This window comes from Stigmatopora nigra, chromosome 5 (genome assembly GCF_051989575.1).
Source record: "Stigmatopora nigra isolate UIUO_SnigA chromosome 5, RoL_Snig_1.1, whole genome shotgun sequence".
Taxonomy (NCBI): Eukaryota; Metazoa; Chordata; class Actinopteri; order Syngnathiformes; family Syngnathidae; genus Stigmatopora; species Stigmatopora nigra.
In genome coordinates, this window is record NC_135512.1 from 130,760 (window position 1) to 156,947 (window position 26,188).

The following is a 26,188-nucleotide window of genomic DNA, read 5'->3' on the forward strand; positions in this document are numbered from 1 at the left end:
GCAGCTTTACACCAGGCAGATTTTCATTTTACAAGTCATCCAGCTTACCACATAGGTGACAAAATTCAATCAACGGGGGTTGGCATCGCTGTGGGTGGGTGGGGAGGGGGGAGGGAGGGAGGGAGGGAGGGAGGGAGGGAGAGAAAGAGAGCAGCTTTCCCTTCGATCCATCCAGCAGTGACCGAGCAAGCTGACTGACCAACTTGAAGCCACGGGGGTTGGGCTGTGACAAGCAGCTGATGCCAATCCACTGATTGCACTCGCGGGACACTTAGTATTGCGGAAAGCTTTGCTCTTTATGAAAAGCCCCATTTTGTGAAATCGTTTGAAATGAAAACCAAGTCTTATGGGATGCTATGCCTTTATATCAAATCATAAGCACACAGCTGCATATGATGAGATGGGTGAAATATCATTCAACAAAGGTGCTCTTAAATGAGTCCAAATGGTCACTTTAACGGCCCACGTTTGAAATAGGTCACAAAAAAGGCCTGAATTGCCTCTCAACAGTTTAAAACAGGCGGTGGTGGGAGGCGTTACATACATAGGTGGAAAAAGTTGAGTCAACGGGGGTTGGGCCGCTTTGGGTGGGGAGGGGGGAGCTTTTTGCTCAAGTCACCCAGCACTGACCGACTGAGCTGACTGACAAACTTGAAGGAGTGGGGGTTCTCGGGCTGCAAGACAAGCACCTGACACCAATCCACTGATTGCACTTGCGGGACACACTATTATTGTGCTTTGCTTTGGTGTCACTGGCTCACAAACAAATTCATTGGATTTTTTCCTTTAACGTGTCCTTTAAAAATAAAATGTATACAATTTAAAATATTGACTGTTTTTTTAATTAAACCAAAGAATGACGAATCAAAGAGAAATTTGATTATATCTACAGTTCCATTATACATTTTGTACTTTTAAGAATACCCTAGAATGTTAAAACGTGCACGTGATAAATCCATTAAAATATCGCCCATTTTAAATGATTGTTTTTTTATTTGAAAAAGGGGAAGAGTGAGAAATTTGCCAGTAAAAGGTTCCCAAAAAATGGGTTCAGCCTCCAAATATGTCCAAAGAGTTGATTAACGCCACCATTTTGCTCCGGCCTTCAGAATGAACCAAGTTAAAATGCCTTCCTTCCTTCATTTCGCAGCCCCCCCCCCCTCCTCCGCCGGTCAGCAAGGCCTGGCCACGCGTCCCACAAAGACGATGGCGTTGAGCGCCGTCTCGCGGATCAGCAACAAGAAGGGCCGATCGGCGGCAAAGACGGCCGCGTCCAGCCCCAGGGATCTCCCCGCCGCCACCGCGCCGGTGGAGGCCGAGGCCTCGCTGCCGGACTCCGTCACCTGTCGGCGAGCGCCGCGGGCGTCACGGGCGGCGGGAAAACGGGGTGCCGGTAGGTACACCAACCTCCAGGAAGGCTTTGTGGTAGGCGTCGCTGATGAAGACGCCGGCGTGGTCGTGGTCGTCGTCGGCGGCGAGGAGCCCTGCGCAAACGTTTGCTTTCACCATTTGTTGTCATTTGTTGGTCAACGTTGGCGCCCTCACCTGGCAAGCTGGCGTTTTGCGGGCTGAAAATTCTCCGCAGCCCCATGCTCTGGAGCGCCTCCTTCAGGCCGAGGCTCTCCTCCAGGCGGAAACGCGGCAGGTTGACCGACACGCGGGTCTCCGTCATGCGCCGCGACCACGCCGCCAGGGCCGCCGGGGTCAGCTCCGCCTCCACCTGTGGCGAGCAGCTCACGTTAGGGCCCTGTGACTCCCCCCCCACCCAAGCGGGCCCCCACCTACCTGCGCCAGGGAGCGGCCGGCTTCGGGCAGCAGGAGCGTCATGGCGGCGTCGCGGCCGCGGTACTCCATCTCCAACAGCTGGAGGCGCTCCTCCGGCAGACGGGCGTAGCGGAAGGTGTTCTCCTGGAACATCATGGTGACGGGACACGATCGGCCGCCGTCCAGGCGGAAGGGGGCCTCGTAGGCGTCGTCCTCTTGGAACGGGTTCTGCCAAAACCCCTAAAGGCCAAAATAAAAAAATAAATACATAAAAATCTGTCAAATTGTCAAAAATGGAGCATTTTTGGCTGATTTCCAAAGGCTACCTTGAAGTAGATGGTGTTAACCAGGACCAGGACGGTGTCCGCGCCGATGGAACCGGCGGGCAAGGCGTCCCGGATCTTGTCGCCGGTCTCGTTGGCCACCCACGCGTTGATGGCGGCGCGCGCCGCCTCCGGCCGGCCCTGGGGCGCACGGCGACCGATCACGGGGGAGCGGCGGCAAGACGACAACAAAAAAAAACCTGCTGCCCGGCGGCCATCTTGGTGGGGGCAAAGCTCCCGCCTGGCCAGATTTGGACGAAGGCGAGTCAAGGCGGCGACGGGACTTACCCGAAAGTCCAGCGACATCACGTGGGCGCCGTAGACCCGGCGGCTGATGTTCTGGTAGGTGGCGTTGAAGCGCAGCTGGTGGTGGCCAAAGAGGCGATTGGCCAGCACCAGCTGCGTGCTGGGGTCCTTCTTCCTGTACAGGCGACACAGCAGCTTGGCAAAGTAAAAGTGAACTTGATCCGAGGTCCTCTCCGTCACCGAATCAAACTCAAACACCTGCCAACGCAGACCCCGCCGGCGGGACGGACGGGACCCCGCCGGCCCACGGGCGGTAAAGCTAGGCGCTAAGGCTAGGCGCTAAGGCTAGGCGCTAAGGCTAGGCGCTAAGGCTAGGCGCTAAGGCTAGGCGCTAAGGCTAGGCGCTAAGGCTAGGCGCTAAGGCTAGGCGCTAAGGCTAGGCGCTAAGGCTAGGCGCTAAGGCTAACGGCTAAGGCTAGGCGCTAAGGCTAGGCGCTAAGGCTAGGCGCTAAGGCTAGGTGCTAAGGCTAGGCGCTAAGGCTAGGCGCTAAGGCTAGGCGCTAAGGCTAGGCGCTAAGGCTAGGCGCTAAGGCTAGGCGCTAAGGCTAGGCGCTAAGGCTAGGCGCTAAGGCTAGGCGCTAAGGCAAGGCGCTAAGGCTAGGCGCTAAGGCTAACGGCTAAGCGCCACTACCTTCATGATTTCCTCCAGGGTGCTCCCGCAGGCTCCCAGCTTGGTCATGGAGAAGGCGGCCGACACGCCGAGGGGGGACAGGAAGACGTTGGCGCCGGCCTTCCGGCCCCGCGACACCTGCCGGTAGAGCGCCAGCGCGAAGCGCGCGTTGGCCGCCGACAGCTCCCAGACACGCGGGTTGGTGGAGGGCGGCGGCGGCGGCTGGGCGTCCGTGGAGTTCGGCTGGGCGTGGCCCCGCGGGAGGCGGTAGACGCAGCGGGGCTCCAGCGCCACCTCCTTGGCCCCGACGCCGCATGGGTCCTCGGGGGCGGAGCCGCGCCACAGCCAAAAGATGCCCAGCAGGAACAGCCAATGGGAGGAGCCCATCCTGTGGAGGGAACAATCAAAAGGCATGACAGGCGGGGGGGGGGGGGGGGGGGGGGCGATATCGATGCCAATTGGGAAATCAATACAAGTTACAAGGTGGAAATCTTCCTATCAAATGGAAACAAAATGGAAGTATTTTACTGAAGAAATGATGAAACGCATAAAAATATGTCAAATAACATACTTCAATAACATAATACAGCAAATGAGTGGTGAACTAATACTACTATGATTCAGGTTACGCCAGATCAAATTGATTTTGCGGGACACTTTGTAGCAATGGTCAAGAAAGGGAGTAAATGGCGACCTCAAGCGGTCACAAAAGAATCCTTCAACTCGCACCAATAACACTGACGCTAGTTGAAGAAAACAATTAACGGCATAAATAATCGATGAATACTTGGACTTAATCATAGGATTCGGACGCACTTGACTCGTTCGCTTCCACTGACGTCAATAAACGTCCAATTCCAATACGAACCGATCACGAGCCATTCCCCATTCAAAATAAGATGCACATCTAACACCGTCAATGACAATGGGAGTTCCTAAACTAGGTATGCTTGTCCGAATCGACGGTGAAAATATTATAGGTTGATTTTCATTAGCGGAGCAGAAGAAAAAGTAGGCCTTCCTACCTGAGCAGATGAAGTCGTTGTTTATGCACGGGAGGTCGCTGCCCCGCGGTGTCCCAACATTGACCTTTGAAGCTGCAGTGGCGTATGTGTACAGCAGATGGTGCAATTGCAAACTGGCACACATTGTAGCATTGGCGAAAATCAACTCCATTCGTCCATCTTAATGCTAACAAACAATGCAAAACGAGACGAATATGGTTTGCTTATTTACAAATAACCATTTTTACATGTTCGCTCAATTTTGTGCAAGTCTTTTGCTCACTCAAATATTTTGGCAATAACATTTTATTTTGAAAGTTCACTTTTTGGCTGAATGAAATAATATTCTCGGGGTGACTTTTTGGAGTATACAACATTTTGGGCGAGTGACCTTTTTGGCAGGTGCAAATTATTTATTACATAGCCAATCTGATACCAAGTATTTTTGGAAAAATACTGATCATTTGGTGGCTGTGTCAATAGGAATGAATGGATTTGTTGAAAATGCTTTTACCTGTTTTTGGTGGAACTGTACATTTCCACCCAAAAATGGATGATCACTTCTGTGTTGACTAATCGACTTGGACAAAAACTGTAGGTAAGAAGCTTCTTAAAAAATCTAAAGTAATGACAAACGGTCTTCCCTATATTTGTAACCAGTTGGAATAGGTGAAAAGTGTCCAGGAAGCTAAAAAAAAAAAAAAAATCAAGCAAAATGTGAGTGGCAAATTTGTACAAAACAAGGAAAAAAGGAGTCAATTTATTGCTCAGTTTGGTGGAATGAACAAGTCAAGCCAAAGCGCCACCATCGGGGGGCCGGGCCAGCCCGTCCGTCCGTCCGCCCGTCCTGGCCCATGCCCGTCAGTCGTGTTTTTTTCAGAGAAAGAGAGAGAGAAAGACAAAACAAAGTCCCCAAAAATAAAGTCACTCGGGCAACGGCGGCCGTCACATGTCGTCGTCCTCGTCCTGAGACGAACCGGCCTGCTGGGCGGCGCCCGAAACGGCCGCCGCCGCCGCCATTTGTGCTTGCTGCGCCGCTTGCTGCATCTGCAGCCATTCCTGCTGGGCCAGTTCCGCCTGCTGTTGCCGCGCCTGTCGTCCAGTCGTTCCAACGTTAGCCCGGCGTATGCGGCGGCGTATGCGGCGGCGGGCCATTCCGAAGCGGCCGAGGGTCGGCGTACCTTGGCAAAGAGCTCCTGCTGCTGACGGAGAAGCTCCTCCTCGGGGATGCCCAAGTTCTCCAGGCGCGAGCTGGCCTTCCTCCTCTTCAGGGCCACCGTCTTGCATTCCTGCAGGACGTCCTTCACCTCGGCGATGTAGGACGCGAAGCCCAGGCTCTCCAGAGCTTTTGGAAAATTGGATAGATAAATATGAGCCAGAATTCCCCAGAATGCAAAGTCAGTCACCACCTTCAATTGGAAGTGACCCAAACTGGACACACAGTGATGGTTAAACAATGCCTCAAAAGCAACATGAAATGATCCAAAATGTACTCAGAGACTCCAGAATGTTCCAAATGATAGCGAAAGAGAGCCAATGCCATCAAGAAGGGTAGCTAAAAGTAACTGATTGGCTGCCACGGACAACAAGAGATCGTCCAATTCGTTTCAACTGAGAGGCACTAAACCCCTTTTTTAAAGTCTTTCCGTGCCATCAATAGCGCAAGACGTCCAGTTCCTTTGGAAATGCTAAATGAATTGAACGCCCACGACTATTCATGCGTCTGGCTACCACAAAGCCTAGTAGTTTGTCTAGAGGCGAAAGAATTGCGGGACGGCGACGTCATCAAATAAGGACGCAAAACCTTTTTCCTCACCGTTGATGACGTGCTCGGGCGAGATGGTCTTCTTGTCCGACTTGTTGCAGACCTCGTTGGCTTCCGAGGAGATGAGATGGATGAACTCCGTGCAGCAGTTGACCACCAGCTCGCGCGCATCGTTGGCCACTCGCACATTGGGCAACGTCTCCTTAATCATCTTATTAATGGCGGCGCGCGGGATGGTCAGGTCGTCGTCGTTACCGGATGACGAAGCCATGACGTCAAAAAGACCAAAATAACACAAACCACCACAACAAAAAAAGAGTCCTAAAAAGTAAACGCCCGCTATCCAGCGGCTAAGCTGAAACCGCAAAAGCTAGCGAAACTTCTCCCCGCATCGAAGCCCTAAATTTCTCTATAAAATGACTCGCGGGAGGGGAAAAAGCGAGCCTTTAGATGAAAAGTAAGCGGTTTAGCGGCCGTGTTAACAACAGCATGGCTAAAGCTAAGCTAAGTTCGGCTAAAAGCGGGCTAACAAAGAAATAGCTCGTTCGCGAGCAAAGTTTCAAAACAGGCACCCAAAATGGATGTAAAAAGTGTCACTTGTGAGTCATATAAGTTGACGCTTACACGAAACGCGTGTAAAGAACGGAAGAATCTACCATTAGCTTGGTTAAAAATATATCCGCGACAACGTTAGCCGACATTCGTGCGGATATGACGTTGCCATGAAACCGGACGTCGTGTCGCTTTAAAAATAAAAGAAATGTCGCGACTTGTTTTCATTTCTTTGTCGTCCCACGTGTCCGTCATGTAAAAAAAATAGTAAAAGGACTCGTGTCGAGCTCGAGCAGAAGGCGGAGAAGCTACAAAAAAGCAAAAGTCAACTTTAAAACAATAAATGTCGACAGGCGTTTATATGGACTTTGTTGGCATTTGGCGAAGCGCAAATGTGTATCTTCAATGTAGAATATGGGTACAAATGAACAGAGAAGGGATCGAAGGTGTCCGGAAAGGAATCCCAAAAATGTCATCGGAATTTTCAAGAAGTCATCCCTCAATGCCCCAAATTTAACAGGAAAAACCCTTGACGTGCTCTAAAATGCCCAGGAAATGACCAACACGGCGTATGGTGTCATAGTTTTCATTTACGGAAAACACAAGACAAATCACATTTTTTTCAATTATCTTAGTCTTTAACACTAATTCCAGAACAACATCTCTCTATGACAGGCTTGACATATGCATTGCAGATTAGTGGAAATACATAATCACATCTAATCCTTAGCTTGTTGCCAAAATAGCTCACACGTTAATGCGACATGGCAAAAAAAAACAGTATTTTTTTTAAAATAATGACGTCTATTTTGATGTATGTACTTTCTAATTTCCACCAATACTTAGTCGTGAAATAGTAGTTTGGAATGTCGAAAACAAAACTAAGCGCACACAAGCGTCCTCTAGTGTTCCTACGTTCAAGTGACCGACCGCACGGAAGACCGCCAGAGCGTCTGTGGGCGTGGCCAAACGCAACCCCCTCAGCTACTCTGGTCAAGCGTGAAGCTGCGTCGGCTCCTCCAACGCAGCATCTTGAGGAAGTTGAGGCTGGCGTTGAAGATCTTGTCGTGCTCGAACACCATCTTGTAGAAGGTGTCGATGGGGAGGTCGCCGTTGGGGTCGGCGTACTTCAGCGTGGTCATGGGCGTGTACAGCGTGTTGGTCTGGTGGCGGAACGGCGGGTTGTCCGACGTCATGATCTTCAGCGTGTGCTAAAGGGGAGAGACCCAAAGCGCCGGTCAGATCACGGACACCGACCCAGACCACCGGAGGTGCTCCCGGAGTCCCTCGGAGAAGTCGCGATGAAATTCCAGCGTTGGACGTACCGAGACGTAGCGTCGCACGAGACCGTCGGTTCATTTAAGAGGGCTGGCCAAACTGTTTCACAAAACACCGTAATGGGGGCGGGGGTGCTTTGGTTCCGATCTCTAAAGAGGAAAGCTTTCCAAAGTGTCCCGCAAGTGCAATCAGTGGATTGGCTTCAGGTGGTGCTTGTCGCAGCCCAACCCCCGCCCCCAACCCCCGCACCCAACCCCCGCCCCCAACCAACCCCCGCCCCCAACCTTCAAGTTTGTCAGCTGGCTCGCTGCTGGATGACTCCAACCCAAAGGTGCTCCCCACCCTGGGTTGGAAGGAAAAGCGGCCCCCACCCTCCACCCACGTTGGCCCAACCCCCGTTAAATTCAACTTTGAAGACATGTAGTATCTGCGCCGGATGGGCTTAGAAGAAAAAGCTGCAAGTGCAGCGTCCATCCGAGGCCAAAAGCTTTGCCCACCCCAAATCGAGCCAACATTGGGTCAATTGAGATGGGTTTGACAGAAAACTATTTTAAAAAATCCTGTACAAAAGTTGTAAAAAAAGCACCCCATATTCATTTGGTTTCAATTTCTAAAGAGGAACGCTTTCCGCAATACTGTGTGTCCTGCCAGTGCAATCAGTGGATTGGCTTCAGGTGGTGCTCATTTCAGCCCAACCCCCGCTCCCCTCAAGTTTGTCAGTCAGCTCGGTCGCTGCAGAGCAAAAGTGTCTCCTTCCCTCCCCTCTCAAAGTGGCCCAACCCCCGTCCATTCAACTTTTTCACCCATGTACGTGCCTTTGCCTGCTAGAAACTGTCAAGAGCCAATTCAAGACTTTTTTTTTTTAAACCTATTGAAAACGTTGGCCGTGATAGCACACACTTGTGACCATTTGGACTCATTTAAGAGCAGCTTTGTTGAATGATATTTCACCCATGTCATGATACGCAGCGGTGTATGATGACAATAAAGGCTTTGGCTTTGATATAAAGGCCTAGCATCCCATAAGACTAGGCTTTCATTTCAAACGATTGCACAAAATGTAACTTTTCATAAAGAGGAAAGTTTGTGCAATACGTACTAGTCAATGGGTGGATCGGCGTCAGATGCTTCTCTTGCAGGCCAACGAGCCCCGTCGTGTTTCAAGTGTACTATGCATTAGAAGGTTTCTACCAGAGATGCTCTTGGAGTCACATTTTTTTTCGGGGAGACACCCACCTCGGCCACGTCGTCGGCCGTCTGTCCCAGGGTCTCGAAGATCTGCTTGTAGTTCTTCAAGTAAATGTCGGTGAACATGTCCGCCGTCACCGCGTCGGCGTTACTCAGGTCCGTTTTCAGGGCCTCCTCGTAAACCTTGCGCTCAAACTCGGTGATGACCGGGCCCGGTTCGATCAGGCTGATGCTGAAGAAGAGGACGGACGGACGGACGGATGGACGGGAGTCAAAATGGGACACCACCGGGCTAGCCACCGCCACCACTTACTTGAGCTTGAACCTCAGGGCTTGCACGGCCAAACTCTCGCAGAATCCCTCCACGGCAAACTTGGAGGCGGCGTAGACGTCGTTGAAGAGGATCCCTGGGGGACGCGTTTGGAGGTGGGCTCCGTTTTAAAGAGGCAAGAGGGGCCGGGCCCCGGGAAGCCCGTACCTTGGATGCCCATCACGCTGCTGATGACCACGATGTGACCCCTCTTGCGCCGCTTCATGTCGGGAAGGACTTCCTTCAGCAGCCTGACCAGGCCGAAGAAGTTGGTGTCCATCACCGTCTTCATCTCGTCCACCGATTGACACTCGATGGGCCCGATCAGGCCCATGCCGGCGTTGCTGACTGACCAAAAATGACAAAAATAGCCAACCGACCGGGGCGCGCTCACGACCTGTTTCGAGTGGGGCTGGCGGCCATTGAAAGGGTTCAATGGCTGCCCCCCTCTCCCACTTCAAATGTATTGGACGACTACTAGTGACATTTCAATCCGTTTGCCAAAACCCTCACCGAAAGAAACATGACATGGCAAGTGAGCTGGGAACTCCCCCCAAAATAAAAGTGATCAATCAATGTAAAATCCCCAGACGGCACAGGAAATGTGACACACGTATCAACAGGAAGTGAGTCCAAACAAGTGTTAGAGTGGAGTCGTCTCCATTTGGACTCACTGAGGATGTCCACCCGGCGTTCGGGCAGGCCGTCCACGCACGCCTTGATGGACGCCTCGTCGCACACGTCCAGCTGCTTGATCTCCAGCGTGCGGCCCAGGGCGCGACCCGCCGCCTCCACCAGCGCCTGGCCTTTGCTCACGTTCCTCATGGTGGCGTACACTGAAGAGGGGGGGGGGGGGGGGGGTCAAAGGTCACAGAGTGCTCCGTTTCTGGACCGAGAGGGGCCAACGAACCCCCCGGTCCAAGCGGCAGGCAAAAAAAAATCCTATGACGATATTTTCCTTTAACATTGAAAGAAAAAAACTTCAACAAATCCAACATTTCCGTTAAAAGAAAGCTTTTGTTTTTCAGCCGCTGTGCCTCACTGTGACCATGCAGCGCCGTATGACCTGATCCCGTTTGGTTCTGACAATGTTTTCCAAAAAGTCAAGGTTCCATTTTGTTTGTTTTTTTACCCATAAATCTCTTCTTGTCATCCTTGGCGATGCGCGCGGCCAGCGCCAGGCCGATGCCGGAGGAACAGCCCGTGATGAGGACCACCTTTTGAGCCATCTTGTCCACCGGCGGATGGGTGCTAACGGACTAGCGCCCCTCTTAAATCCCGGGGCTTAATCCGTCCAAAAACGCTGGTCAGCAGTGACGCGCGGCCGGCAAAGACACACACACGCCACACCTGTTGGGATGTTTATCGAGAGAGCCTAAAGTCGTTTGCTCGCAAACAAAGGGAAAAGTAAAAAACAAGAAAGATTCCACACAACAGGAGGCTAACTAGTTAGCCCCAACCACTTACAGCCACCAGCAAAAGTGACAGAAAAGTCTTTCCCTAAACTCATTGGCCACCTTTGAGGGAGCTAGACATCCAATCTGCTTTGACTGGGAATATGTTTTTTTAGCGTGTCACTTCCTGTACTTTTGTTGTTGTTGATCAGGTGACACTGTGTTGCTTTGGGACAGTAAGTGTCACAAGCTGTACATTTTGGGTTTTTCTAGTGTCTTTTAGTCTAGTGTCTTTTAGTGTACTTTTAGTTGTTTTTTTATAACCCTCTTGATGATAGGACATTTACAGGCGAATGACAGACAAAGAGTTTGTAAGTTGCCCAGTTTATTGACTTTGACTTTGACCATACACCGCTGGTGATATGTGGATCCGTGGCTCCGCCCACCCGACTATACGCGTCAGAAGTTGACGGGGGCTAGCTCCACGCGACTAGCGTGCGCCGACCACGCCCATCAGGTCTTTGTCCCACAAGGTGGCGTCCCAGGCCTGGAACCATCCGGTGAAGGAGAGCGGCTCCTGGCCCTGCCTGACCGTGGACACGGGGGTGCCGTGGCGGCCCGAGGGGTCCGACTTCAAATAGTCCTCGGCTGAAAGAGGCCCACGTGGAAAAAGTTGAAGCCAACTGCGGCGCCAGCGACACTCGGACCGGCGGCGGACTCACCGATGCCGGCCGCTCCACTTTTCTCCGTTTGGTTGGCGTCCTTTCCCACCCAAATGAAGATCTGCGCGGAACGGATAAACCACGTCGAGTGAGCCGGGCTCCGCTGGATTCGGACACAAACCTTCTCACCTGGAGGCAAGTGTCCAGAATCATGACATCGTCCGTCTCCAGGTCCAGCTGGTCTAGTTCTCCGGGGACCTCTTCGGCCTGGGAGGGGGAAAAAAAAAAAAGAAGGTGGCCTCGGCCTCCGGGAAAGGGGCCAGCCCAAATCTCCGTCCCCGAGACGGGCGGCGGCATCCTCACGATCAAGCGTCCGCTGGCGTTGGAGCATCCGAAGAGACGGGGTTGCCACACCTTGGCCGTGCGCAGAACCTGCGAAGTCTGGTAGCTCTTCTTCCCGCCCAGCGCCTTCCAGAAGCTCTCTGGCGGCGGAGAGCCAAAGGCCGGAGGTCAACATTGAACACGGCCGCAAGGCCATTTGGCGCCGCCCACCTGGTTCCTTGGTCTCGGCCACCTCGGTGTGGGAGCCGCCGCCCAGGACGGCCACCACGTGCTTGGCGGCGGCCATCTCTTGGGGCGTGGCCCCCCGCCCCTTCCACACCAGCGGGCCATTGGCCGACTTGAGCACGAAGGCGTCGTTGGAGTTGAGGGACGCCGCGTCCGCCGTCACCTGAAAGAGAAAGACCAAGAGACGGTCGGGTCGGGGAGGGCTCAATTCCGGGGATTGCCTCCACTTTGATGGGGACGTTGCCTCGGAGCGGCCATCTTGGCGGGGGCAAAGAAAAGACTTTTTTTATGGCGGGCTCACCTCCACGGCGCGAGTGGCCATGGTGGAGCTCTGCCGGATGTGGTAGAGGCGGGTGGCGGCCGGCTGGCTGTCGCCGTCCTTGCGGGAGGTCCCGCCCAGGTGGACCACCAGGGGCTTGCCCCCAAACAAGCTCAGCAGGTGGGGGGGTTCCTGGCCCTGAGTCACGCGCACCTGTTCCGGAAAGTAAGTGGGTAGATTGGGTAGGTGGGATTTTGGGTGGGTGGATGGTTAGGTAGGTAGGCACGGTTTTAGCCACTTTTATGGGATTGACATAAATAGTAGGACCTACCTGAGTGGCCACGCCCCCCATGGAGTCATCCAGGGCCACGGCCAAGATGGCCGAAGCACCCAGCTCGTCCTTGGAGCACTTGTTTCCTTGCCTGTAGGGGGCAGAGTTTCCTTCTTTTAAGCCCACTCCCAGAACATATTTGTATGTAACACGTCTATATCCAGAACATATTATCTTATATTTTGGATTTTCCAATCGAGCGACGGGCCTTTTTTGGGGAGAACCGATTGGACGATTGGACGGCTGGTGACTCACCAGATGTAGATGATGTGCTTTTCCCCGCCGCTGTTGTACGTGTAGAGGAGCACGTAGCAGTCGCCGCCAAAGAACTGGCCGTGGGTGGCCGCGTCCACGGGGACGCGAGCGCCGCCCTCCACGCGCCACACCTGAACCGGGGGGAAAAAAAAAACGGCGCCAAATTAAACGGCAAAGTGAGACTATTTCAAGGTACGCTCCGCCGGCCACGCCACCTGCACTTTGCCCGAGCCGTCGTCTGCCATGGCGTGCTGCGCCGCCATGGCGCCGTTGGCGTGGAGGGCCGAGGCGTCGAAGGGGATCTGCTCCACGCGGGCCACGTTGCCCGCCACGTACGCCTGGGACGGCCCCGTGCTCTCGTCCTTGTCCAGCCAGTTCTCAAAGAAGTCCTTGAAGAGGGTGCTCTCCGCCCCCTGCGGCAGCACTTGCACCTGCCAAAAAAGGCCGGGGGGGGGGGGGGTCAAAGGGCGGCGCCGGCGGCCGGCGGGGTCAAGGACTCACCTGACACTTGTCCGAGTAATTCTTCTCCTTGATGAACTGATCCACAAAGGTCAGGGCGGCCTTGCGCTCGTTGCCGTTGGCTTCGCTACCTGGCGGGTGGGCGGAGTTAGGATGACCTAACAATGTCCACGTGACAAAAAGACAAAGTGGGTCCCGGTACCTTTCCAGAAGAAGATCTTGTGATCCTGCCCGTTGTCCAGGATGAAGCAGTCCTTGCGGGAGAGCATGTCCTGCTTGAAGGGGTTCTTCTTGGCCACCAGCGTCAGCGCCATCTTGCCCGAAGCGTCCGACACCTGCGGGTGGGTGGGTGGCGTCGGCGGGAGTCGGCGGGAGTCGGCCACTTTTCTCCTCCCCGCAAAAGCGGGCTCACCTTGTGGAGGGACGCCGGACTCTTGCCGCTTTGCGCCGGGGCCACGTCGGGACTTCCGGCCGGCAGATCGGGCTTGTCTCCTCCCAGAACCTGACGGCGGAACAGAGAAGACAAAACAAAAAGAAGCCCAAATCAACAGGAAATGACCTCAAGAAATGCAGCATACGAAGGCCCCTCCCTCCAGAAAGGCACGTCACCTTGACGACTTGTTCGGGCTCCTGACCCTCGTCGATGAGGTGGAGCTGCGCCCGGCCCCTGCGCTCGTTGTCGCGGACGTCCACCGCCAGCTGGGTGGCCTTCAGCCGCTCGTAGCGGTTGCTCTCGCTACCCGACCAGTGGTAGATGTCCTATTAAAAAAAAAAAAATCACATGACAAAAAATAAAATCAATTCAAAAAGGCCCGTGAATGAGGCGCCCGTTCCAGCTATTTTGCCTCCTCCAACATGGTCGCCACATCATATCAAATGCGGCGTGACAGTGCATATTTGGGGAGGGAAATGGTCTTACTTCATGGGCCGCCTTTTTTTTCCAAAATTGGCTTGAGAAATATGCATTTTGGAAATGTCTACACATTGACTTTGATGGGAATGTTGCCCCTACCAAAATGGCCACCCAGAGGCCATCTTGGTAGTTTTTTTTTTTTTCCCCCCACTCGTGCCGTCATTGTCATCATTTTCTGACCTTTCCCAAATCGATGATGAAGCAGTCTCCTTTGTTGAAGCTGTCCCAGGTCAGGTCCACTTCCGTGGCGCGCACCTGTCGCCGACCTTTGACCCGCAGCAGACGTCGGACGTCGCTCTCGTTGGTCACCACCGTTCGGAATCCGGAAGCCACGCCTCCTTTCTGAAAGAGCGAGGAGGCGCCGTTACCGCAGTTAGCGCCGTTAGCGCCGTTAGCGCCGTTAGCGCCATTAGCGCCATTAGCACCATTAGCTAGCGCCGGAACGGCTGGTGGCTCACCTGGTACTTGACGCCGTGCTTGAAGTAGCCCAGAAAAGTCAGCGATTCTCGGTCCTGGTGCTCGGTAAACTGCTTGGCGGCGCCGCCCAAGGAGTCGTCCAGCTGCGTCATCAAAATGGTGGCCGCCACTTTCTCGTCCTGCGACGTCTGCGAGCCTGAAGGAGGGAGTGAGGGAGGGAGGGAGGACGGCGGGCTCGAAACCGAGGCGTCCGTGGGGAAGGGCGAGCCGACGCCTCACCGATCCAGGTGTGCACGTCGTAAGACGGCCTGGGGCCGCTGTGCAGGACGATGTAGGAGTCTCCCATGTAGAAGCTGCCGTGCATTTCTTGAGGGACCTCGACCAACTCCAACTTCTCCACGCGCCAGATCTGCAGACCGGCGCGCTTGCCCGCGCTCTCAAAAGCTTTCTGAGTGCTCATTTTCACCTGAACACAATCACACAACATCATTTTTAAGTGTCGGTTGGATATGAAAAGGTTTTCTTATTCAACGAACTGAAAGTCAGCCAGAAAAGAAAGTTAAAGATACACTAGCAGGACAACATTTCAACATCCAAACAATTCAAACTTCTCGGAATAAAAAGATGAAAGAAATGAATGAAATAGCAGGAATGAAGAGATGAAAGCAGAATAAATGAATGAATTGCAGGTGGTGGCATATGAGCGCACCCCTCCCCCTCCAAAACATTACCGTGAGACCAAAAGAGAGGCAACGGCAGAAGTGTCTCCCCCTTCCCCCCCCCACAGAAAAAAAAAAGAAACTAACAGCCTACGACAAAACGAGCGGCACCTGTCCGGACGAAGCCGATTGGTCAATACGGCGACCACAGGTGACGCCCAACGAGTGCCTAACGAGTGCCTAACGAGTGCCTAACGTCCGTCACGGGCAGACAGGAAGGAGCCTACGAGAAATGATCTTTCATTCTTGGAATCCTCTAAAATGTCACCCAGAAATGCCAGCAAAGTCAATAAAAAAATTGAAGGAAGTGACCCGGAGCAAAAATCAACAGGAAGTGACCTGTAAATGCCCCAAAATAAAGAGGAAGTGACCCAGAAATGCCCGCAAAATCCATAACGAGTGAGGCAAATTGTCTACTCCCGCAACAGGAAGTGAGCCAAGCGAGCAAACATCAACGGGAAGCGATACGCCCGAGCCTCCACAACGGCAGACACGCCAAGATCAAGCGCAACTGGAGCGGGTGTGTCGTTCGCTTCTTCACCACCAGATGGAGCTAGCCCAGACGTACAAAATCCTATCTTGTCCTCATTTGTAAAGGTCGACTCCCTTTGGCAAAGTGGCCGCTGTCCTTTGTGAACTTTGACGAAATTTGAGCTCCGGAAAAGGAGCGCCTCGGGTAACGACAGCTGACAAGCGTCGACTCATTGACAACAGTATCGTCTTTTCTTTTCTTTTTCTTTTTGAAGACACCACATTGGCAACGAGGCACGCCCAAAAGACACAAATAACCAAAAAAACATGATTTGACAGGAAAGAAATAGGCACAAAATGTCGTCCTAGTCCAAAAATGGACAATGTTTCAATTGGTTTGGTCTAAAAATGACAACTTTTTCCCCCGTGACGTCTTTAATGAACTTATCTATTTGTTTTTTTGCCGCTTGGGTGTGTTTGCGGTTTTTCCAAGTGCCCGGACTTGTAGCACCTGTGCCCCACCCACCGGAGTTATGAAGCCTTTTGCCTGCCAGTCTGCCACGGAGCACCACAGATTGGACGTCAATGGCCGTCAATGGCGGCCCACGCGCTCCCCAATAAGACAGCTACGCTTGGATTTCATTTTGACGGACGGAAAGCCGTCCGGCCTCCACTTCAGGTGGATTGGCCTCTCCAATGGAGTTTATGGTGATGTCATGGATTCTCCTTTCTCTTTTCTCTTTTGTCCAATTCCAAAGACTCGGACGCAACGTGGACGTCCGAGCCGTTAGAAGCGGGAGGAATGCGCTTCGGACGGATGGAAAGTCTCGTCTCCATAATGCCGTCCCACGAGTTTGGACGTGTTTTCTTTCATTTTCTGCACTTTCGCTGTCCGCTTTTTCCAAAGTTTCGACCGAACCTCCCGTCCAAAAAGACGTGCGCGGGTGGGCGTTACCTGTGGTTGCCGTGGACGATCCCAGACGTGTCAAAGTTTCTCCTTCCTTCTGCTTTGTTTCCGTCTGCTGCGCGTCGGCGCAGAGGAGCCGCGCTTTATACCTTGCCTGGGGTGCGGGGGCGAGGGGGCGGAGTCCGGACGGGCGTGGCGGCGCGGGAGGGCGGCGTGCCAAGGTGCGGCACAAAAGGAGAAAAAAAGGCAGGAGAGAAGAAAAAAAAAGGCCCAATCAAAACAAAAGCAAAGAAAAGCAAGCAAGCAAGCAAGCACGCGGCTAAGCTAGCTAGTGCTCCGGAAAAATCAACAGTGGCATGCTAAGCTAGGGCTCAAGTCAAAAACGGACGCTGGCTGGGAGGGCGAGAGGGCGGGCCATGCCGCCGACGGCCGCCGACGTCCACCGACGTCCGTTCCGTCCCACCGGGAGGGGGTGCCGGAGCTCAGAGCCAACTCTGTCGCCGTCCACGGCAGCCATTGCTTTCCAACTTATCCTAGTCATTCTCGTTCTACTCATTTGGCACTTTGACCCCGTGACCTATGACCTCATTGAAGATGATGGTTTGGCCAATTCGATTACGTGACTTCTGACCTCTCCCCACAATCCCTTAACACGTCCCTCGACCCGTGACCTTTGACCTCCCGAGCCCGACACGTGCACCGCTTCTTAATCCTTGACCTCAACCCGTCACGCGTGTTATTTTTGCTTTCATTTGAAAGAGCTCTTCCGGGGCAAAGACTTCACGGCGGGTCACTTCCCGTCGGCTTTTCCTCACTTCCCGTTGATCTTGAGACACAATGCGTGGCATTCCTTTGCGCCGGGCGGCGTGTGGATCAGCGGGGGATTTTGGGCCTTGTGTTCACGCTCCACCGGCACGGGCAAAAATGCGACGAGTCAGCGGGAGCGACGCTAACCAGAGGCGACACCGGCGCGCATTCTTGCTCCTTGCGTAACCGGCTTAGCCGGGACCCGCCCCCGGCGGCGGCGACCGTAGGCCAGCGCGCCAGCTAACCATTTGCTTCGTCCGTCCCGCTAAAAATAGAGGCGCAGACAAAGGACATGGCCGCGGGGGCTAAGGACGTGCTATTGGATGTGGCCTTTTGCTGGGTGACTTGTTCATCTGGAGTCACTTCCTGCTTTGGAGTCACTTCCTGTTCAGTGGGAGGCTATTCCTGTTCTCTTGGGGCATCCTTGGCTCACTTCCTGTCAATTTGGAGTTATTGGCAAATGTCTTCCCGTTTATTTTGCTTAACTTGCGCTTGTTCCGGGTTGGTTCCTTTCTAGGCATGTGCACGTCACTTCCTGTTGACGGTAGAAAAATAACTTCTATTATAGAAATGTGACAGTCATCCAAAAGTAAAACCCGTGCAGTCAGAAATGACACGCGTCTGAGTGAAGACGGCTTTAATTACGGGGGAGCGACGAGAAGGGGAAAGCCGACGGGAAGCCGGTCCCGCCCGGGAAGGTCGTCGTTTCACTTGAGACCGGCGGCCAGCTTCTCCATGGCGGCCTTGCGCTCCTCGGCCTTGCGCTGCGAGCGGCGCAGGACGTCGCGGAGCTCCTGCAGGTGGTCCAGCGTGCCCTCCAGCTCGCCCTTCACCGTCTTCATCTGGCTCTCCAGCATCTGCGTGTGGTGCAGCGAGTTGCGCCGCTGACGCCGGCCCAGGCGCACCTTCTCCTCCAGGTCCTCCACTGCGCCGGCAAAAACACAACAGTGAGAGCGGAGCCGCCGCCGCCGCCGTCAAAGCCGTCCACACGGGAAGAAACCGGAACTTTTAGGTCAGAGAGGACTTCCATTTGGAGAGAGGTCCCGCCACCAACCACGCCCTCCCGTCCGGGCTCGGAGGGAAATGCCCCCGGGGCGCCATTTTAGCGGACGGGACGCACCCAAATGGTCGTGCAGTTTCTCGGGTTCCTGGCGCCTGTCCATCAGGTCCTTGGTCTGCTGCATCAGCTTCTCCATCTTGAGCAGCTGCGCCGCCTTGCCCTCGCTGTCCCGCCGGATCTTCAGGAGTTCTCGTTCTCGGGGGCTGAGCTCGTCCATCTCCTCCTTCTGTGAGGGGCCCCCCGCCGCCGTCGCCGTCCTTTTTGTGGCGCCGTCCCCGCCCCGAGCCTCGGGGGGGCCGCGAGGAGGAAGACAAGGCGGCCCTCAGTCCCGCTCCGTCACGAGGGTGACGGCCGGCTCCGCCTCCCCGACGGCCGGCCACGGATCCTCGTGCTGGGCCCCGGGGACATTCCCCGTTTCTCGCCTTGACCCAAAACGAGTCCCGAAGACGGCGGCTCCCTCCGAGATCTCTCCCGGGTGTCTTGAAAAAATGCCAAGTCCAAAAAAGTCACAATATCCAGGGGAAGTGAATGAAAAGTCACCCAACCGAGGCCAACCTTCCCAGGAAGTGCCAGTTGAGAACAACGGGGGCCACGCCCAACCACCCACCCACCCGCCATCTTAGCCAATGGCGAGCCATGGAAACGACAGCCCGACGGCCCTTTTAGCAAAACGGGCTATTTTTGGCCCATTTTCCGGTCGATTTACCAGCGGAACGGAAAAAAAGACCACGTGAACGCACAAGACTTTGCCTCCCAGAAAATGGCCCGTGTGGCGCTTTCCCGGGACGCCGGCACCACAGACGGGGGGACCTCCGCCGTCTGCGGAATGTCGGCAAATCTCAAAGTCCGTTGGGGGCCGGAAGAAGAGACGGAGACCGCCGATTTGGTTGACGTTCCAGGGCTTTTATTGGCGCCCCCTAGCCTAACTCAGGACTTTGTGGTGGGGGTGCAGGGGGAGGGTGGCGGCGAAGGCCCGGAGGTCCCCCACCGCCACCGCGCCGTCCCTCAACGACGGCGAGCGCACCTCCGGGAAGCTCAGCGAGCTGACCTCGCCGTAGGACGAGGCCGCCGAGGGGGGGCACGCCGACTCCGGGACGCCCGTGCCCTCCGGCGAGTCGCCCTCTTCCACGCCGAAGCCCACCACCTGAGCGTGGGAGGGAAGCAATTTAGGCCACCGGCTCCAATTGATTTCGGTCGACTTTTGCTTGGATGTTTCAAAAAATGTGATTTTGAAAAGGTCTTTCTTACGTGCACGCTGAGCTTCCTGCCGGCGGCGCGGTGCTCCTGGAACCACGAGAGCAGATCCTGCCGCGTGAAGCCTTTCAGAGCCGCGATCTGCGAGCAAAAACACAAATACCCTCACATTTTTCACAAGTGATGGATTTGATCCCAAAGTGTAGCACAACCCCCCCCAAACATTGTGTGTCGGGAAAAAGAAAAGGAAAGAGAGAGAGAGAGGTCTGACCTCCAGCTGGAGTCTGCGGAAGACGTAGTGACCGGTGAGCACCTCCAACCAGTTGCGGTCCACCTCCTCGCCCAGTTGGGCGTCCTCGCACTCCTTGAGCTTGACCAGCGCCGTCACCTGCGTCCCGAAGGCCTCGTCGCTCAGCTCCGACAGGCCGCGGTGGAAGCACGCCAGGAACTCCTCCACTTTGGCCTCCACCAACTCCGTGCTGAACCCCCAATGGTTTCAAAAAAGCCGTCGAGGACAACGAGCCTCGCTGGGACCTCTGGCGTGGCGCGCCGCGTCCCCCCACCTGAACTTGCTGGCCTGCGTTTCCACCGTGACCGAGAAGCCCAAGACCCCCGAGGTGTTCCTGCAGGTCGGGTACACGTGGTACCTAAAAGACGGGGCCCCGAGGGGCCCGGAGGTCAGCGGCAATGGCGGACGTGCACGTGGCAAACACGGCAGACTCACCCCAACGTCTCTTTGGTCCGAAGGAAGTTGAAGCACGGCTCCTCCATGTGCATCTGATTTGAAAAGGGTCACGGTGAATCCGTGACAAGAACTTGGCTTTCGGGGCGCGGACTAGTGTCCTTTGACCGCTGGGGGCGCCCCGTGTGCCTATGAAAGTAGTAGTAAAAGAAGAAAGGACGTACCACCAGCAGCTCCATCAAGGCGTGCTCGCGTAGATTCTTCAGACCCGACTGGAAAACAAAAAAACGACTTTAAACAAACAAATCTGCGCCAACTAAAATGTCACAACCCCCCACTAAATGACAAAAAACGGAAATGAGCTGGCAAATAGCATCGGGAGCTAACAGTCGATTGCGATCACGTTGACATCTGGAGAAAAAAAATGACGTACCTGGTAGTAGACGGTGACTTCCGAGTTGGCGTCGCCCTTGTTGAGGGACTTGACCTTGCACAGGTGATGACCCACGGGCAGCTCCACCACCCGGAAGGAAACGGGGACCTCCGCCGACAGCGGCCGGAACTGCAGCTTCCTGACGGCGACAAATCGTCGGCGTCACAAAAGCTCGGCTCCGGCACCGCCCGCTCGGTCCAAACTCACCGGACCAAATCTCGCAGAAAGCCCTTGGACTCCTGCGGGCGCACAAACCAGAGCGCTGCGTCAGTCGAGGCGGCGACGGACGGGGAGAAAAAGCCTCCCGGAACCCACCTCGCCGCCAAAGTTGCCCTGCACCAGGCCCTCGGCGTACATCTCCTCCTTGAGCCGGCCGGCGAACGCCAGGAGGTCCGGCAGCCGGGGGCCGGCGGCCGCCACCCGGTACTTCTCCACCAGCGACCAGCGGCTGCGCTCCAGGATCAGCAGACGTACGTCCCTGGGGGAGGGAGGGGAGGCGTGGTGGGACGGAAGGAAAGAAGGCGTGGCCCGGGGAAGGGGGGCGTGGTGGGACGGAAGGAAAGAAGGCGTGGCCCGGGGGAAGGGGGTGGGGGGGGGGGGGCGCGGCGGCGTCGACCTACTTGCCCAGGCGGTCGGGTTTGATGAGGATGTTGAAGTAGGTCTTCTTCAGCTGCTCCAAAAACATGGCAAAGACTTGCGGCGTGGACGTGAAGCCGGCCAGGTGATCCACCAGCAGGTCCAGGAGAAGCTGACCGACCGAGACAAAAAAAGGGGGGGACATTTAAGCCGGCTTTTTACCCACCTGCTATTTTTGTCACAGAGTACTGACGGGCAGCTTGTGGTTGAAGCCCTTGAGGCGCAAGACCAGGCCGTGTTCGCCGGCCACCAGCTTGTACTCCAGCTGCGCCACGTCCGCCTCGTACGCCGGCTCGGCCAGGTTGTAGGCCAGGATGTTCACCAGCAGGTCAAACAGGACCACGCTGAACCACGACGGCAGGGAGACATGTCACAAAAGGAAAAGGGAAAAGGAGTCCGCCCACTTTTCGCTCCTCTTACTTTTCAGGACTTTCCTGGATCAGCGGGGAAATCAAGTGGAAGCGGATATAAGCTGAAAGAAAGAAAGAAAGAAAAAGAAAACGTGGACGTGTCATGACCAGGCGTGTCCGCCAGAGCGCGCCGTTCCTCTCACCTTTGGGAATCTTGAACTTGTTGTCCTTCTTATACCACAGACAAGCGTGCTCGTCGTCCAAGATCTTGACGGGAAACTCCGAGTCGGGACAGTCGGACGGCCTCAGAGTGAAGTCGGAAGCTGTCCACGGGGAAAACAATTATTATCCTTTTAAAAAGACCCATCACAAATGTTTCGCTTCTGACCGATGAACTTGTTCTCCGCGGGAAGTCGAAGGTCGGGATGGAGTTCAAAGTCGGACGCCCACAGTTCGGACCACTCTGTGGGGATTTCTGAAAAAAAAAAAAACAGGGTCCGTTGGTCCATTGTTCCAAAAGGCGCCTTGTCCCGGCTGACCTTCTCGGCTGTAGGCCGTGCAGAACCATTTCTCCCGCAGTTGGCAGCGGCCCTCGTGTTCCGGGGAGAGCAGAAGTAGGTTGGCTCGCTCGGGCGTCAAGCACGACAGAGCGGCTCCGATCACCTGAGGAGAAGAAAAAAAAAAAGGCACGCCGTCAAGCGCCCGTCGTCGGCGGCGGCGGCGGCACGTCGGCGGACGTCTCGCCTCGGGCTCGTATTCGAACATGAGCTGGTCCCCGGTCAGGAAGTCCTCCTTGGGGAAGAGCTGCATGTTCTCGCAGATGTTCTCCACAAACTCGATGGGATCGGTCTAAGGCGGACACGCGCCGTTAGCATTGGCAAAAGCAACAGCTCAAAATACCCAATAGGTAGGAATCCGATGGTTCGTACCTGCTCTTGATAGAGGAACTCGTTGTCTTCTATCTTCTGAATTTCCCGGTAGATCCTCTCTTGAGGGCCCAGAGTCTGCAGCATCTTCAGGTACTGGAACACCAAGTGGACCACCTGCCCACACCACCGTAGAAACGACGTCAAGCCGACATCTAGGTCACTTCCCGTTAGTTTTGGTGGCCACCGACGGGTCGCTTCATTCGGGGGGGGGGGATTTACGGGTGATTTTCTATCGATGGTGGGACACTTGACCATCGATTGACAGGTCGCCCGGCTGAGGGACAGCTCGTTTGCTCTGACCTGGTAGAAGTTGGCAAAGCCCAGTTCGGTGAGATTGATGGTGACGGAGAAGATGGAGTAGGTGGTGTTCTGATCGAAGCCCGTCTCGCTGTTGCCCCCAAACAGCGCCAGGGCCCAGCACCTGTGGGCGGAGCACGCGCCCAGCGCTGAGGCGGCGCCGCTCCACAAACCCACGCCGGCTAACGACGGCCACCTCACTTCCTGCGCAGCACGGAGAGGATGCTGCCGCTGCCCTCGTGTCCGATCAGCCAGGAAATGTAGTGGAGGGGCTTCACCCTGTCGCCGTTAGGGCCGTTAGCCGCTTTCGTTAGCGCCCGTTAGCCCCGTTAGCCGAGTGGGCCCACCTGTAGTGCTTCCCTTGAGGCGGCAAAGCCCAGCTGATGGTCAGAGCGTGCACCTTCCCCACGGGAACCACTGCGGCACACAAACACGCGACATGTGAAAGGTTGCTTGAAAAGTCGTTGGGCAAAATGGACGCCAGCCATTAAAATTTTGACCCATAACAATGAAACTTTGGAAACACCTCAATGGCCTTCAACCATTTTTTGGAAGTTAGCCCGAGCTTGAATTTCTTCCAGACGGCCCGTTTTGTACCTCGGTAAAGCTTGTGGAAGTCGGGCGTGTCGAAGGGCTTGGGCAGGTGCGAAAAATCCACCGCCGGTCGTCCGCTAACGCCGTCACCACATCGGACGCCGTCAGATCGCGTCTCGGGGGACGGCGGCGACCGGCGTCTCTTACTTGCTGGGGACGTGGATGAAGATCTCGCGGACCCAGCGTTCCAACGTGTCCAGGCTTTCTGGGTGGGGTGGGAGGGGGGGTTATAAGAAAGCAAAAGAAAGAAAAGGGGGACAAAGGGGTCAGGTGGCGGCCCACCTTTGGATTGCACGGCCAGCGTCATGTAGTGCGCCGAGTAGAATTGTGTCCAGAAATCTCGCAGGCGGCGGTAGGTGTCCACGCCTTTGGCCCGGGGCTCGTCTTTTAAGGTCTGAGCGTTTCCTGCCGGGGGGGGGGGGGGGGAGGAAAGTGAGGTTATTGAGGAAAGCGAAGGAAGGAGACTTTTTTGGGCCGTTTCGCACCCCAGCAAAACTTGCTCATGGGATGCCCGGGTACGGCCAGACCGCCAAACAGCATCTCCTTGCGGTGCGAATCGGAAGGTCTGGCCAGCTGGAACTCTATGCGACGGGAGGGAGGGAGGGAGGGAGGGAGAGCACAAATCGACACATTTAGATATTTGGACATTTTTTGGGCTCCAAAATGAATGGGCCCCCCCCCCCCCCAGGGTCTCACCACTGTCCACCGCCTCCACTTCTCGGTCCACCGCGTCCTGGATCATCAGCGGGCAGATGAAGAACTGGGCCCACCTGGAAGAAGCCGGGTCAAACGGGCGTTCCCCGGCCGCCATCTTAGGACAGGGGTGGCGACGGGACCTTCCCGACCTGTCCAAAGCCTCCCTGAAGTGTTTCTTCTGCACGTCGAACTGGAAGACGGTGCGCTCGCAGTCGGTGGAGGCGTTGTCGCTGCCGCCGTGTTTCTTCAGGAAGGCGTCAAAGCCGTTTTCCGCCGGGTACTTTTGGCTGCCCATGAACACCACTAGAGGGCCCGAGAGGGGTCAGCGCCGGAGGAAGACCCGAGCCTCCTCCCCCCCCACCCACCGCTCGGGACCCACTCACTGTGCTCCAGGAAGTGGGCCAGGCCGGGAAGTTCCTCGGGATCGCTGAAACTGCCCACGCCGATGCACAGGGCGGCGGCCGCCTAAAGGAAAACAAAGGATTCCGTCCGTCATTGGCCACCGCAAATGACTCCCAATCAAATTCAGGGCAGCCATGTCGGTAAGCAGGTAGGGGCGGGGGACGTCAGTTGAGAAGGATTGATGGACACCTGCTTTTCGGCGCACTTCTTCTTTTTGCCGGCGCCGTCCTCGTCCAGCTCCTCAAAGTCGCTGTCGCGCTCTTCCTCGCTCTCGTCCTCGTCCTCCTCCTCCTCCGAGCCCTCGCCCGAATCGGCCTCGTCCGCGCCGCGGTCTCCCCCGTCCTCCTCTTCGTCCTCGTCGTCCTCGTCGTCGTCAGGGCCGGCCTCGCCGCTGCCCAAATTGCCGTCGGAGGCGCTCAAGTCGGAGATCAGCAGCGCGCGGAGGCCGTTGCTCAGCTGGATGAATCTGAAATGGCGGGGAAGGACCTTGACTCCTTTGACCAAAAAAAGAAGGACGTCCGTCGCTAGCGCCATGCTAACATTTTCAACGATATCATGAGGGTCCACCAAAACCGGGTACCACTCTGAATCAACAGGAATTGATCCAAAAGCAACAGGAAGTGGCCCAGGACAATATCAGAGCATCTTGCCTAGAACGATGCAAGTCATGCACCCTCACCTGTATTTCTTGTGGTCGCTGGGCGACTTGACAATCTGAGGGTCTCCCCGCTCCTCGCCGTCGTCCGGGGCGGCGAGGGGGGGCGGCGGCTCTCCCCTGTCCGGAGCGCACAGCGGCCCGCAAGCGGCGCCGACGGACTTGTTGGTTTGAGGCATGGCGACCCTGGTGGAAGGAGACCAAATCGTTAGCCAAGACGTTAAAAGGCACGCTACTAAAGCCTAAATCATTTGATATCATCATTTATTCTTCAATTTGATTTATTTTTTTAAATTATAACGAGACAGAAAATGTATTATTTGCCGCCTACCCTGCTAGCTCAAAGAATTGGACGTCAAAAGTCGTCAAAGGCGCTCAATCAGCGGTTGTTGTTTTTTTTGAAATATCAGAATTGCTGACAATATGACAATGTTGCGTTCACTTGCACTTGGGATATTCGAGTACAGCAAGGCTCCACCAAAAGTCGCTTATGAAAAGGAGGCCTCAAAACAAGACTCCAAAATGTCCCCAAAAAACAACGCAGAAAACTCTGGACAATGAATCCAACGATTTGTAGGTCTACGCGAGCTAAAACATGTTGGTATGATTGAGTAGACTTGAAAAGAGACGCTTGGAAGCGAGCGGCAAGAGTTAGCATCTCTCCACTAATCCGCTAGCTTGACTCGTCCGTCCGCACTGGCAAGCGGAACTCGGGTTTCGAGCTACGGTGACCACTGGGCGTCCCGACATTTAGACGCAGTGGAGAAGAGGCCACGAGTCCACTTTAATGTCACTCAAAAGGCACTTTGCCGGCTACTTACCGAAGCTTTCTGCGGCTTTAGCGGCGTTGACACAAGCAGCGAGTTCAAAGCAGCGACGAGCCTCAATTGGTCGCTCAAAACAAAGCGCCTGATTGGCTGCTATCTACGCATGTTACGTCGGACACGCCGCCTGATTGGTTAAAAGCGACGTCATATCCCGTGCTGTTTTTTTTTTTTA

General features: G+C 55.1%; 6 protein-coding genes across 9 annotated transcripts; all 6 read right to left on the minus strand.

The window, feature by feature from the left end:
• Positions 1-909: 909 nt before the first annotated feature.
• serpinc1 (serpin peptidase inhibitor, clade C (antithrombin), member 1) lies at positions 910-4,164 on the minus strand. The gene is made up of 8 exons (XM_077716568.1): positions 4,029-4,164; positions 3,025-3,391; positions 2,376-2,591; positions 2,091-2,228; positions 1,786-2,004; positions 1,546-1,720; positions 1,408-1,484; positions 910-1,343 (listed from the first exon to the last, which is right to left on the minus strand). Exons 2-8 carry the CDS (start codon positions 3,388-3,390, stop codon positions 1,173-1,175), a joined length of 1,362 nt encoding a protein of 453 aa, XP_077572694.1. The 5' UTR covers position 3,391; positions 4,029-4,164; the 3' UTR covers positions 910-1,172.
• A 561-nt stretch (positions 4,165-4,725) lies between these two features.
• Positions 4,726-6,526, minus strand: dr1 (down-regulator of transcription 1). The gene is made up of 3 exons (XM_077716572.1): positions 5,824-6,526; positions 5,189-5,352; positions 4,726-5,099 (listed from the first exon to the last, which is right to left on the minus strand). Exons 1-3 carry the CDS (start codon positions 6,041-6,043, stop codon positions 4,953-4,955), a joined length of 531 nt encoding a protein of 176 aa, XP_077572698.1. The 5' UTR covers positions 6,044-6,526; the 3' UTR covers positions 4,726-4,952.
• A 444-nt stretch (positions 6,527-6,970) lies between these two features.
• Positions 6,971-10,555, minus strand: LOC144196410 (retinol dehydrogenase 8). Its single transcript, XM_077716569.1, has 6 exons — positions 10,233-10,555; positions 9,775-9,936; positions 9,269-9,448; positions 9,104-9,197; positions 8,839-9,022; positions 6,971-7,535 (listed from the first exon to the last, which is right to left on the minus strand). Exons 1-6 carry the CDS (start codon positions 10,327-10,329, stop codon positions 7,305-7,307), a joined length of 948 nt encoding a protein of 315 aa, XP_077572695.1. The 5' UTR covers positions 10,330-10,555; the 3' UTR covers positions 6,971-7,304.
• A 307-nt stretch (positions 10,556-10,862) lies between these two features.
• LOC144196408 (scinderin-like) lies at positions 10,863-16,653 on the minus strand. Of its 2 annotated transcripts, none has more exons than XM_077716566.1 (17): positions 16,503-16,653; positions 14,637-14,823; positions 14,399-14,553; positions 14,121-14,282; positions 13,637-13,786; positions 13,440-13,529; positions 13,230-13,362; positions 13,070-13,158; positions 12,784-12,999; positions 12,569-12,699; positions 12,314-12,404; positions 12,025-12,195; positions 11,709-11,886; positions 11,520-11,638; positions 11,346-11,423; positions 11,217-11,277; positions 10,863-11,142 (listed from the first exon to the last, which is right to left on the minus strand). In XM_077716566.1, the coding sequence occupies exons 2-17, from the start codon at positions 14,815-14,817 to the stop codon at positions 10,985-10,987; spliced, it is 2,163 nt and encodes a 720-aa protein (XP_077572692.1). In that variant the 5' UTR covers positions 14,818-14,823; positions 16,503-16,653; the 3' UTR covers positions 10,863-10,984. The 2 variants fall into 2 exon arrangements, with proteins under 2 accessions (XP_077572692.1, XP_077572693.1); XM_077716567.1 differs by lacking the exon at positions 16,503-16,653 and adding an exon at positions 15,089-15,160.
• Positions 16,654-16,776: 123 nt separating this feature from the next.
• LOC144196415 (uncharacterized) lies at positions 16,777-19,049 on the minus strand. Of its 2 annotated transcripts, XR_013326267.1 has the most exons (3): positions 18,382-19,049; positions 17,907-18,186; positions 16,777-17,796 (listed from the first exon to the last, which is right to left on the minus strand). XR_013326267.1 is itself a non-coding variant. In XM_077716573.1 (2 exons), the coding sequence occupies exons 1-2, from the start codon at positions 18,536-18,538 to the stop codon at positions 17,969-17,971; spliced, it is 375 nt and encodes a 124-aa protein (XP_077572699.1). In that variant the 5' UTR covers positions 18,539-19,049; the 3' UTR covers positions 17,884-17,968. The 2 variants fall into 2 exon arrangements, 1 of the variants encoding a protein (XP_077572699.1); XM_077716573.1 differs by lacking the exon at positions 16,777-17,796 and having other exon boundaries at positions 17,884-18,186.
• Positions 19,050-19,203: 154 nt separating this feature from the next.
• On the minus strand, positions 19,204-26,115 carry nrd1b (nardilysin b (N-arginine dibasic convertase)). 2 transcript variants are annotated; one of them, XM_077716565.1, is made up of 30 exons: positions 26,011-26,115; positions 25,214-25,375; positions 24,724-25,000; positions 24,516-24,597; positions 24,282-24,435; positions 24,133-24,206; positions 23,922-24,017; positions 23,719-23,841; positions 23,584-23,641; positions 23,440-23,513; positions 23,190-23,259; positions 23,044-23,121; positions 22,846-22,966; positions 22,546-22,659; positions 22,361-22,465; positions 22,156-22,279; positions 22,005-22,091; positions 21,820-21,939; positions 21,687-21,738; positions 21,460-21,610; positions 21,251-21,378; positions 20,946-21,108; positions 20,838-20,869; positions 20,631-20,769; positions 20,422-20,469; positions 20,240-20,292; positions 20,079-20,162; positions 19,787-19,994; positions 19,570-19,656; positions 19,204-19,465 (listed from the first exon to the last, which is right to left on the minus strand). In XM_077716565.1, the coding sequence occupies exons 2-30, from the start codon at positions 25,366-25,368 to the stop codon at positions 19,244-19,246; spliced, it is 3,279 nt and encodes a 1,092-aa protein (XP_077572691.1). In that variant the 5' UTR covers positions 25,369-25,375; positions 26,011-26,115; the 3' UTR covers positions 19,204-19,243. The 2 variants fall into 2 exon arrangements, with proteins under 2 accessions (XP_077572691.1, XP_077572689.1); XM_077716563.1 differs by having other exon boundaries at positions 22,156-22,465.
• Between the last annotated feature and the right edge of the window lie 73 nt (positions 26,116-26,188).

Excerpts from the sequence above, each read along its gene's own strand:
- serpinc1 (XM_077716568.1), bottom strand. The coding sequence starts at position 3,390 with ATGGGCTCCTCCCATTGGCTGTTCCTGCTGGGCATCTTTTGGCTGTGG. Across the intron at positions 2,229-2,375 it reads TGATGTCGCTGGACTTTCGG|GGCCGGCCGGAGGCGGCGCG; the intron begins GTAAGTCCCGTC and ends CGTGCGCCCCAG. Across the intron at positions 1,344-1,407 it reads ACCACAAAGCCTTCCTGGAG|GTGACGGAGTCCGGCAGCGA; the intron begins GTTGGTGTACCT and ends GCTCGCCGACAG.
- dr1 (XM_077716572.1), bottom strand. The coding sequence starts at position 6,043 with ATGGCTTCGTCATCCGGTAACGACGACGACCTGACCATCCCGCGCGCC. Across the intron at positions 5,353-5,823 it reads GCCCGAGCACGTCATCAACG|CTCTGGAGAGCCTGGGCTTC; the intron begins GTGAGGAAAAAG and ends ATTTTCCAAAAG. Across the intron at positions 5,100-5,188 it reads AGCAGGAGCTCTTTGCCAAG|GCGCGGCAACAGCAGGCGGA; the intron begins GTACGCCGACCC and ends ACTGGACGACAG.
- LOC144196410 (XM_077716569.1), bottom strand. The coding sequence starts at position 10,329 with ATGGCTCAAAAGGTGGTCCTCATCACGGGCTGTTCCTCCGGCATCGGC. Across the intron at positions 9,937-10,232 it reads TGACAAGAAGAGATTTATGG|TGTACGCCACCATGAGGAAC; the intron begins GTAAAAAAACAA and ends CCCCCTCTTCAG. Across the intron at positions 7,536-8,838 it reads CGGCCGACGACGTGGCCGAG|CACACGCTGAAGATCATGAC; the intron begins GTGGGTGTCTCC and ends TCTCCCCTTTAG.
- LOC144196408 (XM_077716566.1), bottom strand. The coding sequence starts at position 14,817 with ATGAGCACTCAGAAAGCTTTTGAGAGCGCGGGCAAGCGCGCCGGTCTG. Across the intron at positions 13,363-13,439 it reads GTCCGGCGTCCCTCCACAAG|GTGTCGGACGCTTCGGGCAA; the intron begins GTGAGCCCGCTT and ends ACCCACCCGCAG. Across the intron at positions 11,639-11,708 it reads GGCCGAGACCAAGGAACCAG|AGAGCTTCTGGAAGGCGCTG; the intron begins GTGGGCGGCGCC and ends CTCCGCCGCCAG.
- LOC144196415 (XM_077716573.1), bottom strand. The coding sequence starts at position 18,538 with ATGGACGAGCTCAGCCCCCGAGAACGAGAACTCCTGAAGATCCGGCGG. Across the intron at positions 18,187-18,381 it reads GAAACTGCACGACCATTTGG|TGGAGGACCTGGAGGAGAAG; the intron begins GTGCGTCCCGTC and ends TTGCCGGCGCAG.
- nrd1b (XM_077716563.1), bottom strand. The coding sequence starts at position 25,368 with ATGCCTCAAACCAACAAGTCCGTCGGCGCCGCTTGCGGGCCGCTGTGC. Across the intron at positions 22,967-23,043 it reads CTCTCCGTGCTGCGCAGGAA|GTGCTGGGCCCTGGCGCTGT; the intron begins GTGAGGTGGCCG and ends CTCCGCCCACAG. Across the intron at positions 20,293-20,421 it reads CCTTGATGGAGCTGCTGGTG|ATGCACATGGAGGAGCCGTG; the intron begins GTACGTCCTTTC and ends TTTTCAAATCAG.